Source organism: Acomys russatus, chromosome 4, assembly GCF_903995435.1.
Source record: "Acomys russatus chromosome 4, mAcoRus1.1, whole genome shotgun sequence".
NCBI classification, from domain to species: Eukaryota; Metazoa; Chordata; class Mammalia; order Rodentia; family Muridae; genus Acomys; species Acomys russatus.
The window spans coordinates 29,695,090-29,710,995 of NC_067140.1; the positions used below are offsets into that span (position 1 = coordinate 29,695,090).

At 50.2% G+C, this 15,906-nt stretch overlaps 1 protein-coding gene across 1 annotated transcript; it reads right to left on the reverse strand.

Annotated features, from left to right (window-relative positions):
* Positions 1-13,695, reverse strand: F2 (coagulation factor II, thrombin). The gene is given in 15 exon segments (XM_051144128.1): positions 1-189; positions 284-354; positions 4,356-4,537; positions 4,706-4,879; positions 5,307-5,474; positions 6,505-6,631; positions 6,708-6,845; positions 7,085-7,402; positions 9,384-9,520; positions 9,616-9,721; positions 12,240-12,290; positions 12,501-12,551; positions 13,107-13,143; positions 13,145-13,263; positions 13,617-13,695. Coding segments are annotated over 15 exon segments (1,899 nt in total). The 3' UTR covers positions 1-48.
* Positions 13,696-15,906: the final 2,211 nt, after the last annotated feature.

The following is a 15,906-nucleotide window of genomic DNA, read 5'->3' on the forward strand; positions in this document are numbered from 1 at the left end:
CCCATATTGTGGTTACCCGCCCCACACACACACACACACAAAATCCATCTAGCCAAATCGATCAATGACTTTCTGTATCCATTTTTTCAGGCGGAACACGTGTGTGTAGAAGCCATACTTTCCGTCCCGATCACAGCCTTCACCCCATGAGACAATGCCCATTTGATACCAGCGGTTATTATTAAAGTTCTGAGGAAGAAAAGTGGGGTTTCCAATAGTGAGGTCCAAGCAGCTGTTTGTGGCCCCCAACCTTCCCTTGCCCCTGGCCTTTAGAGAAGCTTACTTTCATGACAAAAGGTCCCCCACTGTCACCTTCACAAGCATCTCCTCTATTGGTGTCATTCACCTTGAAACCTTGAGGAAAAAACAGCAGAGTTCAGGAGTCACATCCTTAGGGCACACCCACGGGGACCCCATCTGGTCATCTTGACCTCATTGCCTCACCTCATGTACCTGATCCCTTAGCAGACTTGTTGACTTTACCTGACAAGGTGCTTCCGCTCCAGCCACTTCTCACCATTCCACTCTGGCCAAGTCACAGCCCTAGCCTGTACCCTAAACCACACCTTCAAACAAGACTACAGGAACACCCAAACCTCAATTTAGTCTACTAAATTTCATATGTAATCTACAATACACACAGGGTGGGGTGGACACATCCTTCAATAGATGCAAGAAGGCTCAGTAGACTCAGACACATGAAACTAACCAGACGCATAAAAGGAAACCCATAAAAAAATAGAAGACCTTAGTAAGACACCTACCTCAGTCAAGGACAAAACTATCTGAAATACCTTCAAATAAGCCTATGCATATGGAAAAAAGCTTGACTCACAAACCTAAAAGTTAAAAGCAAATTTTTAAAAGTCAGATGGCTTATAAAAATCAACAGTTAAAAAGTTGGAGAGAGGCCGGGTGTGGTGGCGCATGACTTTAATCCCAGTACTCAGAAGGCAGAGGCAGGTAAGTCGCTGTTAGTTCCAGGCCAGCCTGGTCCATAAGTAAGTCCAGGACAGCAAAGGCTACACAGAGAAACCCTATCTGGAAAAACCAATAAATAAATAAATTACTAATAATATAAATAAAAAGTTGGAGACAGGAGGATTCTTTTAAAATTATCCTCAGTTGCATGCTGAGTTTGAGGCTTGCCTGGGATACATGAAACTTCCCCAAAAGACCAAATATAAATTAACAAACCAGGCGGGTGGTGGTGGCACACACCTGTAGTCCCAACGCTTGGGAGGCAGAGGCAAGAGGATGTCTGTGAGTTAGAGGCTAGCCTGGTCTCTAGAAGAGTCCAAGACAATCAAGGTTACACAGAGAAATCCTATCTCGATAAAACAAAAAACAAAACAAAAACAAAAAAACAAAAATAAATTAACAGAACAATGGGGGAGGTGTTACAAGGAGGTTAAAATGGTTGAGTGTGGTTATGCCCACCTATAACCAGGAGGCTGAGGTGGAAGTATTACAAATTCAAGGCCAGCCTGTCCTAAACAGTGTGGCAGAGTGCTTGGCTAGCATGTATGAAGCCATTTGGATCTCCAGTACCCCATAAACTGAATAAACTGTGCATGATGGTACACTGTGATCCCAGCACTGGGTGGGTAGGGTTGGGAGACCCAGAAGCATCAGCAGTTGAAGGTTATCCACCACATAGTGAACTCCAGGCTAGCCTGGGTTACATGCGACCCTGTCTCAAGGAGGGAAAAAAGCTACTTAGTGGAGGAAAGGGAAGGAAGGAAGGAAGGAATTGGCATCTTGAAAAAGTATAGTCTCATTAGGGAGTCGGGACTGGCATGTGCCTGTAATCTCAAAATTTAGGAGGCAGAGGCAGGCAGATCACTGTGAGTTTGAAGCCAGCCTGGTCTGCAAAGTGAGTCCAGGACAGCCATGGCTACTCAGAGAAACCCTATCTCTAGAAAAACCAAAATAAGAAAAAGAAAAACTTTAAGCCCAAAGGTAATGCAAACTCTCCTAAATACATAAAATTTCTTAAAGCAATGATAACACAGGGAAAATGATAGCCTGGCAAATAAAACACAATAATTATAAAATAATGAGTTAATGAAAACAAACTCCAGCCAGGTGACCCACATGTTTAATCCCAACACTCAGGAGGCAGAGGCAGGTGGATCACTGAGTTCAAGGCCAGTCTGGTCTACAAAGGGAGTCCAGGACAGCCAAGGCTACACAGACAAACCCTGTCTCAAAAAACAAACAAAAAAGGAAAAAAGAAAGAAAGAGGATAGAAAAAAAGAAGACACTAAATCCAAAATCTTAAATAGTGGGTCAGCCTAAGCTACACTAAAACATACATATCCCCTCCCTTTCTCTCTTTTTTTTCCCCTCTTTCTCCTTTGCACACACACACAAATATAAAAGATAAAGGTAAAAATTAATGTTACAGGACAGAAAAATAATATTTAACAAGTCAAATTCTTGGCCTTTGTGTGTGTGTGTGTGTGTGTGTGTGTGTGTGTGTGTTGTGTGTTGTGTGCAAACCGGAAAACTACTTCTTAACTCAAAAAGAGTATGAGATGAAACACAAATAATATAAAGTGTCACAGAACACGCAGATCACAGACTATATCCCAGCATTCTAGGAAAACACCAAAGTAGACCTGAGGAGATGGGAAAACTTCTCACAACACTAAAGTGAATATTTTGGTTCTTGTTTTGAATGGGATTATAGTCAACATCAATGTTTTATGGACAAAATACAATCCCAACACACATACCAATACGTTCTTATTTGTTTGCTTGAATTTTCTTTGAGACAGGGTCTCTATGTAGCTCTGGCTGTCTCTGTGTAGCTTGTCCACAGTGCTAGGACTGAAAATGTGAACCACTGCCCAACTGTTTGCTTGGGTTTTTCGTTGCTTGCTTGCTTGGTTTTTGGTTTTTCAAGACAGGGTTTCTCTGTGTAGCCCTGGCTGTCCTAGACTAGTGTTGTAGACCAGGCTGGCCTCGAACTCACACAGATTAAAGGCGTGCACAACCACTGCCCGGCTGTTTGCTTGTTTTTTTTGAAACAAGGTCTAACTGGAGCCCAAATGAGCTTTGAGCATGTTAGGATCCTCTTGGCTGAGGTTACAGCTGTACTCCACTCTACCTGGCGCTCTTCTCTTACCTCATCCCCTGTGGGATGGCTGGGTTTACTGCACTCCAGCCACACAGGCCTCACACCTACCAAGCACTCAGCCACCTCAGGACCCTTGCACCTGCATCTGTCCCCAAAACCAGGCTCACAGCCTCCCTTTCTCCCTCTATCTCTGACTCTCTCATTCCCTCCTTCCAGACTCTGTTTAAAAACCGTCGCCTGCTTGAGAAAGCCCTTCCCCAGCCCCTCTGGCCACTGTATTTCGTTGACCTATCCCTTCCAGTCTCCCTTACTCTGCAATCAAGAACTGGTGCTCGCCGGGCTTGGTGGCACACACACTTTAATCTCAGCACTTGGGAGGCAGAGGCAGTCAGATCTCTGTGTGTTCAAGGCCAGCCTGGTCTCCAAAGTGAGTTCAAGACCATCAGAGCTCTGTGTAATAGCGAAACCCTGTCTCAAAAAACCAAAAAGAAAAAAGAATGAATGAATGAATTGGTCTCTACATGTCTGTTGGCATGCCCTTTCTAGAAAGGCAGCTTCCTCAGGACAACCTGTTTGGGTCCCTGTGGTGTACCCTCAAAACCTGTCTTGACAAGACAGAGTAGGCACTCAAGAAATATGTGCTGAGTGACTAAATGAATGCCTTTCCCTACCCAGGACCAGAAATTAATGGCCACATGCCACCACGTGTACACACACACACACACAGCCACGTCTCTCTCTCTCTTCTGTCTCTCTCTCCTCTTGTCTCTGTCCTCTCTCTCTCGTCTCTCTCTCTCTCTCTCTCTCTCTTGCTACTCTCTCTCTCTCTCTCTCTCTTCTCCTCTTCTCCTCTCTCTCTCTCTGCCTCTCTCTCTCTCCCTCTCTCACGCTCTCACTCTCTCTCTCTCTCTCTCCTCTCTCTCTCTCTCTCTTTCTCTCTCTCTCTCTGTCTCACCTCAGACCTCTTTCTAGACAGGGCTTCTCTGTGTAGTCTTGGCTGTCCTGGACTTGCTTTGTAGACAAAGCTGGTCTCGAACTTGCAGAGATCCTTCTGCCTCTGCTCGCAAGTGCTGCTTATTAAAGGCATGCGCCACCACTCCCAGCTTGCAGAAACTTTTCCTTTCACCCCCAAAAGCTTCAGCCATTTGCCTGGAGTCACCTGCCTTGTAAGTGCCCAGGTGTGTGCCTTGCTCAGACCACATCCCAGGCCTGCCAAGTGCCCCTCCCCCCACCCCCAGCTGTTCCCATGGCCCAAGACACAAAGCCTTACCAGCACAGAACATGTTGTCAGAAATGCGTATCCGGGTAGAGGCTTTGCACACAGGCCGCTCTACAATGGGTAGATTCACCGCCTGCAGGACGCTGGGCTGTATCTCGCTGATGCTGGTTGTCCATGTCTCCCGGAGGTTGCCCCAGCCTGTCACCCGCCCTTTATGCCCAGCCTGGAGCAAGCTTTAGGGAAAGAGAGGGACCTGGTGAGAATTGTCCCCGACAGCACCTAGGAGCCCAAGATTTAACAAAGTGTCACAGAAAAGGATTCTTGCATTCACACCGTGGAAGCAGTTACGTGCCAGGCCCCAGGGTCCAGAGCCAAATCACAGCTGTGGCCCTGGTGCTGACCTGGATGCTGTCTGCTTATCCGGCAGGCACACAGGGTGAATGTAGTCACTGAAGGTCACGGGCTTCTTGAGCTTTAGCAGAGCGATGTCTCGGTCCAGGTTCTCCCGCCAGTTGTATCTGGGGTGGATAAAGATCTTTTCCAGCATGGAGATCTTTTCGATGTTGCGCTCATACCTGTGCGGACCCCAAAAGAGAAAGCAAGAGCTTAACATCCACCCAGGAGAACACTCAGCTCACAGAGCAAGGTCACAGTCTGCCCCCACAGTCTGGGAGGCAGGATGACCTCTGAACCGCCACACTCTGGCAGCTTGCTCCCAGTCCCACAGCCACCTAGGGCTTCTGAGTCACATCGGCTAGCGACACAGTTGGGCACAGAGCCACTCGTTCTGTTCAAATCATCACAATTTAAAGAGACTCTCATCTGGACCTTGTTCTGGTGTCTGGAGTGGGACAGGACATGGCCAAATGGGCTTTTCCAGTGGGGATGTCAAGAGGTCATGCCCTGTGAGAAGTACAGCCACATGCCATGTGCCCCAGAGCCACCAGAGCCCCTAATGGGTACTCAGAACCCAGCCAGTGACCATGAGCCACTAGCTCATACCTGGTTCGGGAATGCTTGCCAATGCGCACCAGGAGGTCATTCTCAGTAAAGTTCTTGTCCCAGGGTGGGTACAGAATGCAGTGGGCAGCAGTGAGAACCCATCGGTCACTGATAAGGCTGGCCCCACACAACAGCTCTTGGGGAGTCTTCCGGAAAAGCATCACCTGCCTAATAGAGGAAATAGAGTGCGTTAATAACTGGGCCCTGAGCTGGGCCTGGTGGCGCATGCCTTTAATCCCAGCACTCGGGAGGCAGAGGCAGACGGATCTCTGTGAGTTCGAGGCCAGCTGGTCTACAAAATGAGTCCAGGACAGCCAAGGTTACACAGAGAGACGTTGCCTTGGAAAAACAAAACAAAACAAAACAAAACAACAACAAAGGACTGGGCCCTGGTATGACTGTGGTGGTGCACACCTTTAATCCCAGCTTGGGAGGCAGAGGCAGGCAGATCGCTGTGAGTTCGAGGTCAGCATAGTCTACATAGCAAGCCCAGGACAGACAAGGCTACACAGAGAAACTCTGTCTCAAAAAACTGAAAAAACTAAAAAAAAAAAAAAAAAAAAAAAAGAAAGAAAGAAAGAAAAAAAAAAAGAAACAGAGCAGGAGGAGGGGGGTCCTGGTTGATCAGGAGCCCTGGAAGTTGGAGGTGAAAGCCTAGGTTAACAGAGTAGTGGGCTAGAGCTGGTTGCAGTAGCACACCGGGAGGCAGAGGCCAGAGGCAGGCCGATCGCTGTGAGTTCAAGGCCAGCCTGGTCTACTACCAGTCCAGGGCAGCCAAGGCTACACAGAGAAACCCTGTCTCAAAAAACAAAGAAAACAACAACAAAACAAAGAGTACTGGGATAGGATGGAGGCAATAGACAGACGGACAGACAGACAGACAGACAGACAGACAAAAGACAGACAGATAGATGAGGGACAGGGCTGCCCTGGGGGATCAGAGCTCTTCCAATGTACCCTTTACATAGTTTAGCACAGCTGTGGCGTAGGAAGAATTAGATACAAGTCTTGACTGTGCAATGTGCCTGGGCCTCAGCTCCACCACCAACTGGGGGACGTGGTAAAGCCAATGGGCTGAGGGTGCTCCAGAAATAATTAGAGGACGCTAGTGTCATCTGTGGCTTGTGAGTGCCAGGTCCTGCAGCGCCTGTGGGTGGGACAGGCCTTCCATGGGCCTGCAGATCAGTCCCGGACGCACCAGGGGGCGCTACCCTTCTCAGCGTCCCAACCATCCACGATGCGCTCCTCTATGTAAGACTCAAGAAGCTTCTTTTCCGTTTTGTCTTCCAGCGACTTCTTCTCGAACAAAGGCCGCAGGCCACAGTCTGCAAAGCAAGGCCGACGGTGAGGGGCCCATCCTGGCTTTCAGCCCTGTGCCCCATGGACACGCGGGTGCCTCACCTGCTTCCCCCAAACCGAAGGTCTTCTCATCGAAGAAGGTGTGGTACTCTGCGTCGGTGGTGCGCCCTCTGATGGATTCCCCAGCCTGGCTCTCCGGGCTCTCCGGGCTCTCCGGGCTCTCCTCTCCCAGCGCCTCGTCTGTAGAGAGCCGGCAGTGGCTGGGACCAGAGACCTTCTCAAGACCCCGCGGGCCTCGGAGGGCGTTTGACTCGGAGGTTGAGAGCCTAGGCACACCTCAGTGACCAGCCAACACCTCTCAGGGCCTCCGTTACTCAGCTATGAAACGAGAATAGGACCTACCCCTAGCTAGGTTTCTGTAAGGCTGTAAGGAACCCACTTGTCCTTGGCCCCTGGCCCTCCCAGCCTCTCCTGCTCACCACAGTAGCTGAGGCTGCAGTACTCAAAGTCGCCAGGTTGTCCCGCCACGTAGCACCACACGCCCTCCTCATCCCCATCTGGGTTGCGGCAGAAGTTTTCCACGAGTTTCACCCCTGGATCGAAGTCCTGGTACTTGCTCAGGGCCCTGGCTGACGTGCTGTCCCAGGCCAGGCAAGGGGACCCAAGTGTTGTCACAGCCAAGTTCCCCTGGTACAGCCGGCCACGCTCAGAGATGCACTGCTCCGGTGGAGGTGCCTGGGTGCCCCTGGTACCTCCAGAGCGAGGAATCATCTCCACAGTGGTACGGCCATCTTGGCCTGGTGGGGAGGGATACAGAAAGCGAAGCTGGGATAGCACGCCGACCCAAGGACGACTTGAATCCCAAGTCCTGGTGGATTTCACCTGTGTGACTTCAGGCAGCTTAAACAGCCCCAGCCTCAGCAAGCTCCCTTCAAACTGTCCGCACCTGCCTGTCTTCCCCGATAGTTGAGAAGAGAAAGTAAAAGCACACACAAAGCACAGGTGTTTGGTGCATAAGTCACATAGGGAAAGCAGGCAGAGCCTCCAGGGGTCCTAGGCTATCTGCAATCTATTGGTAGTGACTGCCTGGAGTCAATTTGTATAAAACTTTGTGTTTGTGTGTGTGTGTGTGTGTTGTTTTTTCGAGACAGGGTTTCCCTGTGTGGCCTTGGCTATCCTGGAACTATGTCTGTAGACCAGGCTAGCCTCGAACTCAGAGATCTGCCTGCCTCTGCCTCCTGAGTGCTGTACTCACAGGTGTGCACCACACCTGGCTTGGGTTTCACGTTTTAATTGGACAGAACAGAAGGCCTGGTGGATCTACTAGGGATGTGTGTGGACAGGTCAATTTCAGCAAGTCTGCAATGTATTTGCCACAAATGCGGATAGACGGTACAGTCTAGGTAGCTGCTTTTCTAAGATGATGGATTGGTGATTTGCTTTAAGCCTGTCTGGGGTGGAGCATAGCTGCAAAGAACAGGGCACTAACCCAGCAGCTAGGGAAGGGGCATTCGCTATCATTTAGTTACAGCCCTCAGCCCTCGTTTTTCTTTTTATTTTGAGACAGGGTCTCACTAAGTTGTCTAGGCTGGCCTCGAACTTTAAAACAAGGATTTATTTTGTTTTTTGTTTTTTTATTCCTCTGTCTCGGCCGTGTGTGTGTGTGTGTGTGTGTGTGTGTGTGTGTGTGTGTGTTTGCCAAAGAGAGTGTTGGATCCCCTGGATCCATGGGAGCCACATGGGTGCTGGGAACTGAGCTCTGGTCCCCTGCAGGAGAAGCAAACACTCTTAACTGTTGATGTCTCCGAGCTAGGCCTTGAAGGGCTTGAACTTTTTCTCCGTCTGTCCTCCTACCATCTCCAGCAGCTATAGTTATGCTCATAGGTCTGCTCTGCCAAACTTTTTTTTTTTCCTGGGGAGGGTGTTGAACCTAGGGCCTTGTGCATCCTAGCCCAACTCTCTGCCACTAACCCACACCCCTAGCCCGTGATATGAAGTCATCGCTCTGACTTCATCCTTTTACTCTGGTTTTATAGCAGACTGTATCTCACTTCTTGACTGACTTTGGCCTTGGTCATGTGGCTTGTTCTGCCAATGGAGCCCAGGCAGGACTGCCCAGCACTCTGCATGTAGGCCTTCAAGCATTGCTTCTGCTCATTGCTCTGCAGCTCTCCTGTCCGCATGGATGGAAGAACTTCCTTAAGGAATCAGGTTCCACCAGACCCATCATTCATAATATACCTATCCAGGCAGGCCCAGCATTTAGGGGTGGAACACTGTCTCCCCACCCCAGACTCCGACAATGGTGAGTAGGGCTGAGAGCATCCTAGCCCTGCCCCAGTGGGGTAAGAAAGAAATGCTTGCTGTGGCATGCCCCTCAGATATGGGTGTTTGCTCTGCAGCATTATTGTGACTAGAGCCCTGGCAATTAAATACAACAATCACCCAGGGCAGAGCCTTATATGCTTACTCTGTGGTGTTTGGAAAAGGCATGTGACTAAAGTGATCTGGAAGGACTTCCTGGAGGAAAGCACCTTAACAGGACACAAAAAGTTGCTTGAAAGGAGCCACAGCCAAAGCATGAGGAGCCAAGGCTGGGAGGAAGCAAAGAAGGAGACAGGCAGCCTGCCCCGGTCTCCCAAGTGGCCTGGCCAAAGGGCCCATTCTGTTTGTAACTTCTCCCCCTTGCTCTGAAGGTGGCCACCATTGTGATGGCCATTTAGGGTCGCCAGGCCTTATGAAGAGCCCTGGGCCTTGGCCTTCTTAGCCCCAGCTCACCACAGACAGGGACACTGCATTCTTGTCTGCGCACAGTGGGGTCTGTGGTGTAGCACCAGGGTCCCTTGGTGCTGTCATCTGGATTCCGGCAGAAGTTCTCCTGCAGGTTAGCCCCGGGATCAGTGGTGATGTTGATCCTGGAACAGAAGGGTGCTCAGGGGACCTGTGACTCCCAGAGTGTGCCTTTGCTTCCCCTCCTGCACGCTGGGAGACAGGCCTGCTTGCCACTCACTCAGGCTTGTGTGGGTAGGGGCTCCGCCACAGCTGGCACTCGATACCGGTATAAGTGACATTCACAGTCCCATGGTAGTTCTTACCCCGATCCATAGCACAGCGACCTACAGAGACACACACCCAAGTCTGCATCAGACCCTGAGGACTTTCTCCAATTTCCTATTAACATTTTGTCTGCCCACCCACCCCAGGCTCTCTATGGTCCACCATCCATAACCGGGAACGCCTTTCACTCCTTTGCAGAAGTTTTGTGCACTCCACAACAGCCATGTGACAACCAGATGGCAGGCACAGTTCTAATCCAGCCCTGGCCGTTGTTATTTTAGGGCCTTTGCACGGTTTCCATGCTTGGCTTCTCTCAGATTTGTTCACCTGCTCGTCCCACGAGGCCAGGTAAACAGCACTTCTGGGAAGCCATCTCTGATTCTGCCCACAGCCAACTGCCCTTTCTGCTCTCTTCTGGCATTTCCAGGAATGCCTTTAATATGTGGTATTTCTGTTATCCTGAGATTGTGAGTTCCTTAAAACCCACACCTTTGTTTGTTTGTTTGTTTGTTTTTCAAGACAGGGTTTTTCTGTGTCGCCTTGACTGTCCTAGACTTGTTTTGTAGACCAGGCTGGCCTCAAACTCACAGTGATCCTCCTGCCTCTGCCTCCGGAGTGCTGGGATTAAAGGCGTGTCCTACCACACCCAGCTCCCACAACTATTTTGTGCCTTTAAAATTCCCAGCACCTGTTTGGTGGCACTTCTCTATAACCCTCTGTCCCTCAGGGAACAGAAGTGACAGATGGAGGGTTCAAGGCCACTCTATCTGCATTTAGACCCTGACTACAAAGAGAGATTCCCCCGCACCTGGCACCAACACAATGCCTGGCATACACCAAAGGCTTAGTACAATATTATTAGAGTAAGTAATGAAATCCTAGCACTCGGGAGGCAGAGGCAGGTGGATCTCTGAGAGTTTGAGGCCAGCCTGGTCTACAAAATGAGTCCAAGACAGCCAAGGCTGCACATAGAAACCCTATTTCAAAAACCAAAAGAAAAAGAAAGAAAGAAAAAGAAGAAAGGGGGCTGGAGAGATGGCTCAGCAGTTAAGAGCACTGTCTGCTCTTCCAGAGGTCACAACTATCTGTAATGAGATCTTATTCTTTCTTCTGGCAGGCATGAAAACAGAGCACTCCTATACATAAAAACAAATAAATAAATCTTAAAAAATAAAATAAAAAGAGCCAGCGTGGTAGCACACACGTTTAATCCCAGCACTTGAGAGGCAGAGGCAGGTGGATCCCTGTGAGTTCAAGGCCAGCCTGGTCTAAAAAGCGAGTCCAGGACAGCCAAGACTAACACAGAGAGACCCTGTCTCAAAAACACCCACACATATTAAAATAAAAAGACAAGTACAGACATGGTGACACACACCTTTAATCTCGTGTTCAGGAGGCAGAGGGAGGTAGAGCTCTGTGAGTTCCAGGCCAGCTTGGTCTACAAAGAGAGTTCCAGAATAGCCAGGGTTACTACACAGAGAAACCCTGTCTCAAAAAACCAAGAAGAAAAATGAAAAAGATAAAAACTAGTCTTTATTTCAAATTCACTATCTTTTTTTTCATTCAAATTTTAAATTTATGTGCATTGGTATGAGGGTTTCATATCTTGGAGTTACAGACAGTTGTGAGCTACCAGGTGGGTGCTGGCAATTGAACCCGGGACTTTTGGTAGAGCAGGCAGTGCTCTTAACCACTGAGCCAACTCTCCAGCCCCAAATTTACTATCTTAAAAAAATAAACAAATATTGATAGAAGTGAAACTACGAGCTGAGCATGGTCGTGCAAGCACACGGTTCCAGCACTCAGTTTTGGGTGGGAGCGTGGAGGATCAGGAGTTCAAAGCCAGCCTAGGCTACATGAGACCCCGGCTCAGGGAAGGAAGGAAAGAAACTCTGACATTTGAGTTCCCTGTAATAATGGAACCTATGTAAGACTAAAGATACAGAGTCCTGTGGAGGAAGCCGCTCCCTGAAGGCTCAGAAAAGTCCCTGGAGGACAGCGTTTTCACTGGAGAATCCTCCATGTGAAAATAACAAAGTAGGCAAGGACTGAGACATCGTGACATGCTTACTGACTCTGACCAGCTTGTCGGGGTTTAGAGGAGGAAGTCAAGGCCAGATGTGCAAAGTTTTCCCATCCAAGAGCCTGAGTGGGGAATCATTGGAAGTTGTGGAGAATGTAAGCAGCCATGGTGCACATGCCTGGAATCCCAGCCCCAGGGAGGCAGAAGTAGGCGGATCAGGAGCTCAGGGTCATCCCCAGCACCTAGCAAGTTCAAAACTACCCTGAGCTACAGGAGTCCCTGTCTCAAAAACAAAACAGAAAGGTTTGGAGAATGACTTGACAAGACAGAGCTCTGGCAGGGACTGGACAAAGGTCCACTCATTCCTCCATACCACCGACAGTCTGGCCAGACACAAAGCCACATGCAAAGACATCCTTGACCATGGACAAAGAGGCAACGCCAGGCACCGGACATGCCCACTTGAGCCATGGCTCCTGACCAGGTAGTAATGCTCCTTTTCTCCCAGGCTTCCCCCCCCCACCCCCACCCATGACAAAGAGCCCACTCCCCACCTTCCAGACAGTCCATGAATGTCTCTCGGGGTGTCCTCACTGAATTACAAACTGAAAAGGAAAAAAAAAAAAAAAGCAGAAATACCTTTGTTGTTGCTGTGGAGACAGGATGGGAACAGGTGATGAGGCCATGGAAGCAGGGGCAACAGACAGATGGGATGGAGGGAGGGGAGAGAGTGGGTGTGTTCTACAGGAGAGGAAATTCCTTAGCTGGAGTCCCCCAGCCTCCCTTCTGGGGGGCATGCCTTATTGGCCACTCACCTGTATACTTGGCCCAAAACACATCCTGCAAAGCAAGAGCAGGAAGTGAGGCTCTGGCAGGGTGCAGTTCTACTGTTAGTAGGCACACCCTGACCGCTTCAGTGCAGCTTTAGTCACCCAGTTTATCTTCCACAAGGAGAGCTTATGTAAAGAGAGAGTCCTTTGGCACACATGACTACATGGGGTTCCCTCCAGAAGGGAGTGGACAGGAGAAGGGGAGCTCCGCAAGCGAGGAAAGGGACCGCAAACAGCACCCCAGGGCCAGTGGGCACACCACAAGGGAACAAAGAAATGACAGAAATGCTTAAGCAATCACCAGGCAACCCAGTCAGCCCCAGTCTAGCTGTCATGAGCCTCACTGTGACAGGCCAGGCCCACAGTCCCCCAAGGTAGATTTTGGGTCCCTTCTTGCAGCACAAGGAGACAGGAGTCTGATTGGGAGTGAAAGTCTGAACGGGGGTTGGGGGTTGGGGGACTGAAAGCAAGCATGTTGGCTGCTTGTGTCATCTGTGGATCCAGGCTTCCTCCGCTGAGCCAGCCCAGACCAATTCCTTGCCTACCTGCCCCTCCTCCAAGCTTCCAGTGTTGCGGGCTCACCGTGGTCACTTTTAGACTCCAGGGCTTCGAAGGCCTCCTCATAATAACCACGGCTCTTCCATGCACTCACGCTCCAGGTTGCCCTTTTGCATCTCCTCAAACAAGCCACTGTTGGCTCTCCGGACTCGTTGGAGCAGTGACAGTGCTTGCTGAGGGGCCCGGAACACTGCAGTTTGGGGGAAGGGTATGGGAAAAAAGAAGCCTGGCCACCTCAGCCTTTTAGGGGTAGGATGATGGCTTGCCCTACAGGCTTACAAGAAGGCACGTAGAGGGTGAGGAAGTACCTAGAACGCCACTGGACACAGTTTCTGAGTTGCCCACCTTTCGTTGGTTGCCCCAGCCCACCCCCCATTTCTGGAAGAGAAAAGAGGTACCCTCTTTCTGCCCCACATACCTGACCCTTCTAAGCTGGACTCTCTGGTTTGAGGTCCCCCTGGGGACTATCCTGTGTTCTCCCCATCCCTCAGGCCTTTCCCACATCCTCTATCCTGCCCAGGCAGGTCTCCAAGTGCCCCTTACCATGCTGGCTGTGTCCCAGGCTAACCAGGGCAGTTAAAGCCAGAAAGCCAGGTAGGCCCAGGCCTCGGACGTGCAACATAGTGTGTCAGCTCCTGGGATCTGAGGGATTGTCCTGACTCTCACTTGGTTAATGTTGAACAACGTGAAGAAATCAGTGGCAAGGGAGAGAGAGGTCAGCGGGTCAGGGCCTTGGGGACAAATGGGTGGATAGTCCTACGGTCCACCCCACCACCACCACCCAAGAGGACGACAGGGTCTCCTGGAAACCAAGGATGGATGTTCTCAGGGAGAAAATCATTTAGAAAAGACCCTCATCCAACCCCTCTCACCGTTTCTTCTTGGCTGAATGCGGATCAATGAGCCCTTCTGGAGGCTCCTTGTAATCCCCACCAACACGGATGGAGCCAAAACTCTCCGTGTCCATGCACCGCGCTTTTCTCATCTGTGCAGTGGGCAGAACCCTTTGTGTTGAGGACTCAGGGACATTATCAATGGAGAGAGCAAGGAGCACAGTGTTCTACTGATCACACTAGACACAGGCTAGGGGAGGGTGTGGCCAAGCAAAAGCTCCCTCACTAGCTCTTAGCCAGGGTGGCTCTGCTTTCTTCTCTGAGGGTGCTGTGGGGTTCTGTGAACAGAGGCTGCCTGGAAGGAGCAAGATGGGGGTGGGGTGGGGGGGTGCGAGGGGTTGGAGGAGTGGGGAGTGGGGCCTTGTGGCCTCTAGCTGTCTTCTTCCATCTCCTGGGCCCAGAACAGGCTCTGGCTGACACAGCCCCTTCCGTCCCATCCTGCCTGCATCAGGCCAGCCTCCTGAAGCTCCCAGTTCTACCCAGCAGCTCTGGGCTTGCTCCTTCCCCTCCCCCAATTTACTGTGTACAAGGTAAATATTAGTCCTGGGTTCTAAATAGAACAGAGGGACAAAGAGCAGGCACACCGGGGAGCAGGGGACTCTTGCTCGGCCTGGGCTGCGTCAGGGCTGGCTGTTTGGGGTCATGTGCAGCCTGGGGAGAGAAAGGGTTAGTAGAGAACTGGGGTCTGCGACCCCCACAGTCATCTTAATTCCTGAGTGGCCCACTTCCTATGTGTTACATATATGTGTATAATTATATATTGTAATATACAGTACATAGATCACACATAGTATAGCTTTCCTTTTTAAAATGTATTGTTTTTGGCCAGGCGTGTTAGCACACGCCTCAAATCCCATCACTCGGTAGGCAATGGCAGGCGGATCGCTGTGAGTTCAAGGATAACCTGGTCTACAAAGCGAGTTTAGGACAGCCAAGGCTACACAGAGAAACCCTGTCTCAAAAAAAAAAAAAAAAAATTTGTTTTTACCTATGTGCATGTGTATATGTCGGTGTGTGGGTATCTGTCTGAAGTGCTGGAACCTGAGCAGCCAGAGGCCAGATCTCCTGGAGCTGGAGCTATAGGCAGTTAGGAGCCACCCAGGGTGGGTGCTGAGACTCAAACTCAGGTCCTCCGTAAGAGCACTAAGTGCTCTTAACCACTGAACCATCATCTCTCCAGCCACATTTTAAAAATTAACTTTTTTTTCTTTTGTTTTTTTTCGAGACAGGGTTTCTCTGTGTAGCCCTGACTGTCCTGGACTCACTTTGTAGACCAGGCTGGCCTCAAACTCACAGCAATCCACCTGCCTCTGCCTCCAAAGTGCTGGGATTAAAGGAGTGCGCCACCACGCCCAGCTCTTTTTTTTTTTCCCCCTTTGGAGACAGTGTTTGAGGCCAACCTGCTCTATACAGCCAGCTCCAGGACAGTCAGGGTTACATGGAGATACCCTGTGTCAAACAAACAAACAAAAACAAAACAAACATATGCCTCCTTAAAAATAAATTAAGCGTGTGTGTGTGTGCGTGTGTGTGTGTGTGTGTGTGTGTGTGTGCGCGTGTGCGTGCACGGGCGCGTGCACGTGTGTGTGTGTGTGTGTGTGTGTGTGTGTGTGTGTGTGTGCGCGCGCGAATTCTCCACTGCCCACATGTCGGGGTCAGGTCTCTCCTTCCACCCTGTGAGTCTCAGGGACTGAACTCAGGAGGTCAGGGTTCACAACAGCTCCCTGCACATCATGCCCATGCCGCTTTCTCCACCAGCAGAGAACACACATAATGAGTTCATATCATATGTGCCTCTTTTGATTCTCAAGATAGAGTTTCTCTGTATAGCCTTGGCTGTGCTGGATTCACTTTGTAGACTAGGCTGGCCTCGAACTCATAGAGATCTGCAAGTCCGGGGATTATAGGCAAGTGCCACTACACCCAGCGTCACTCCAACC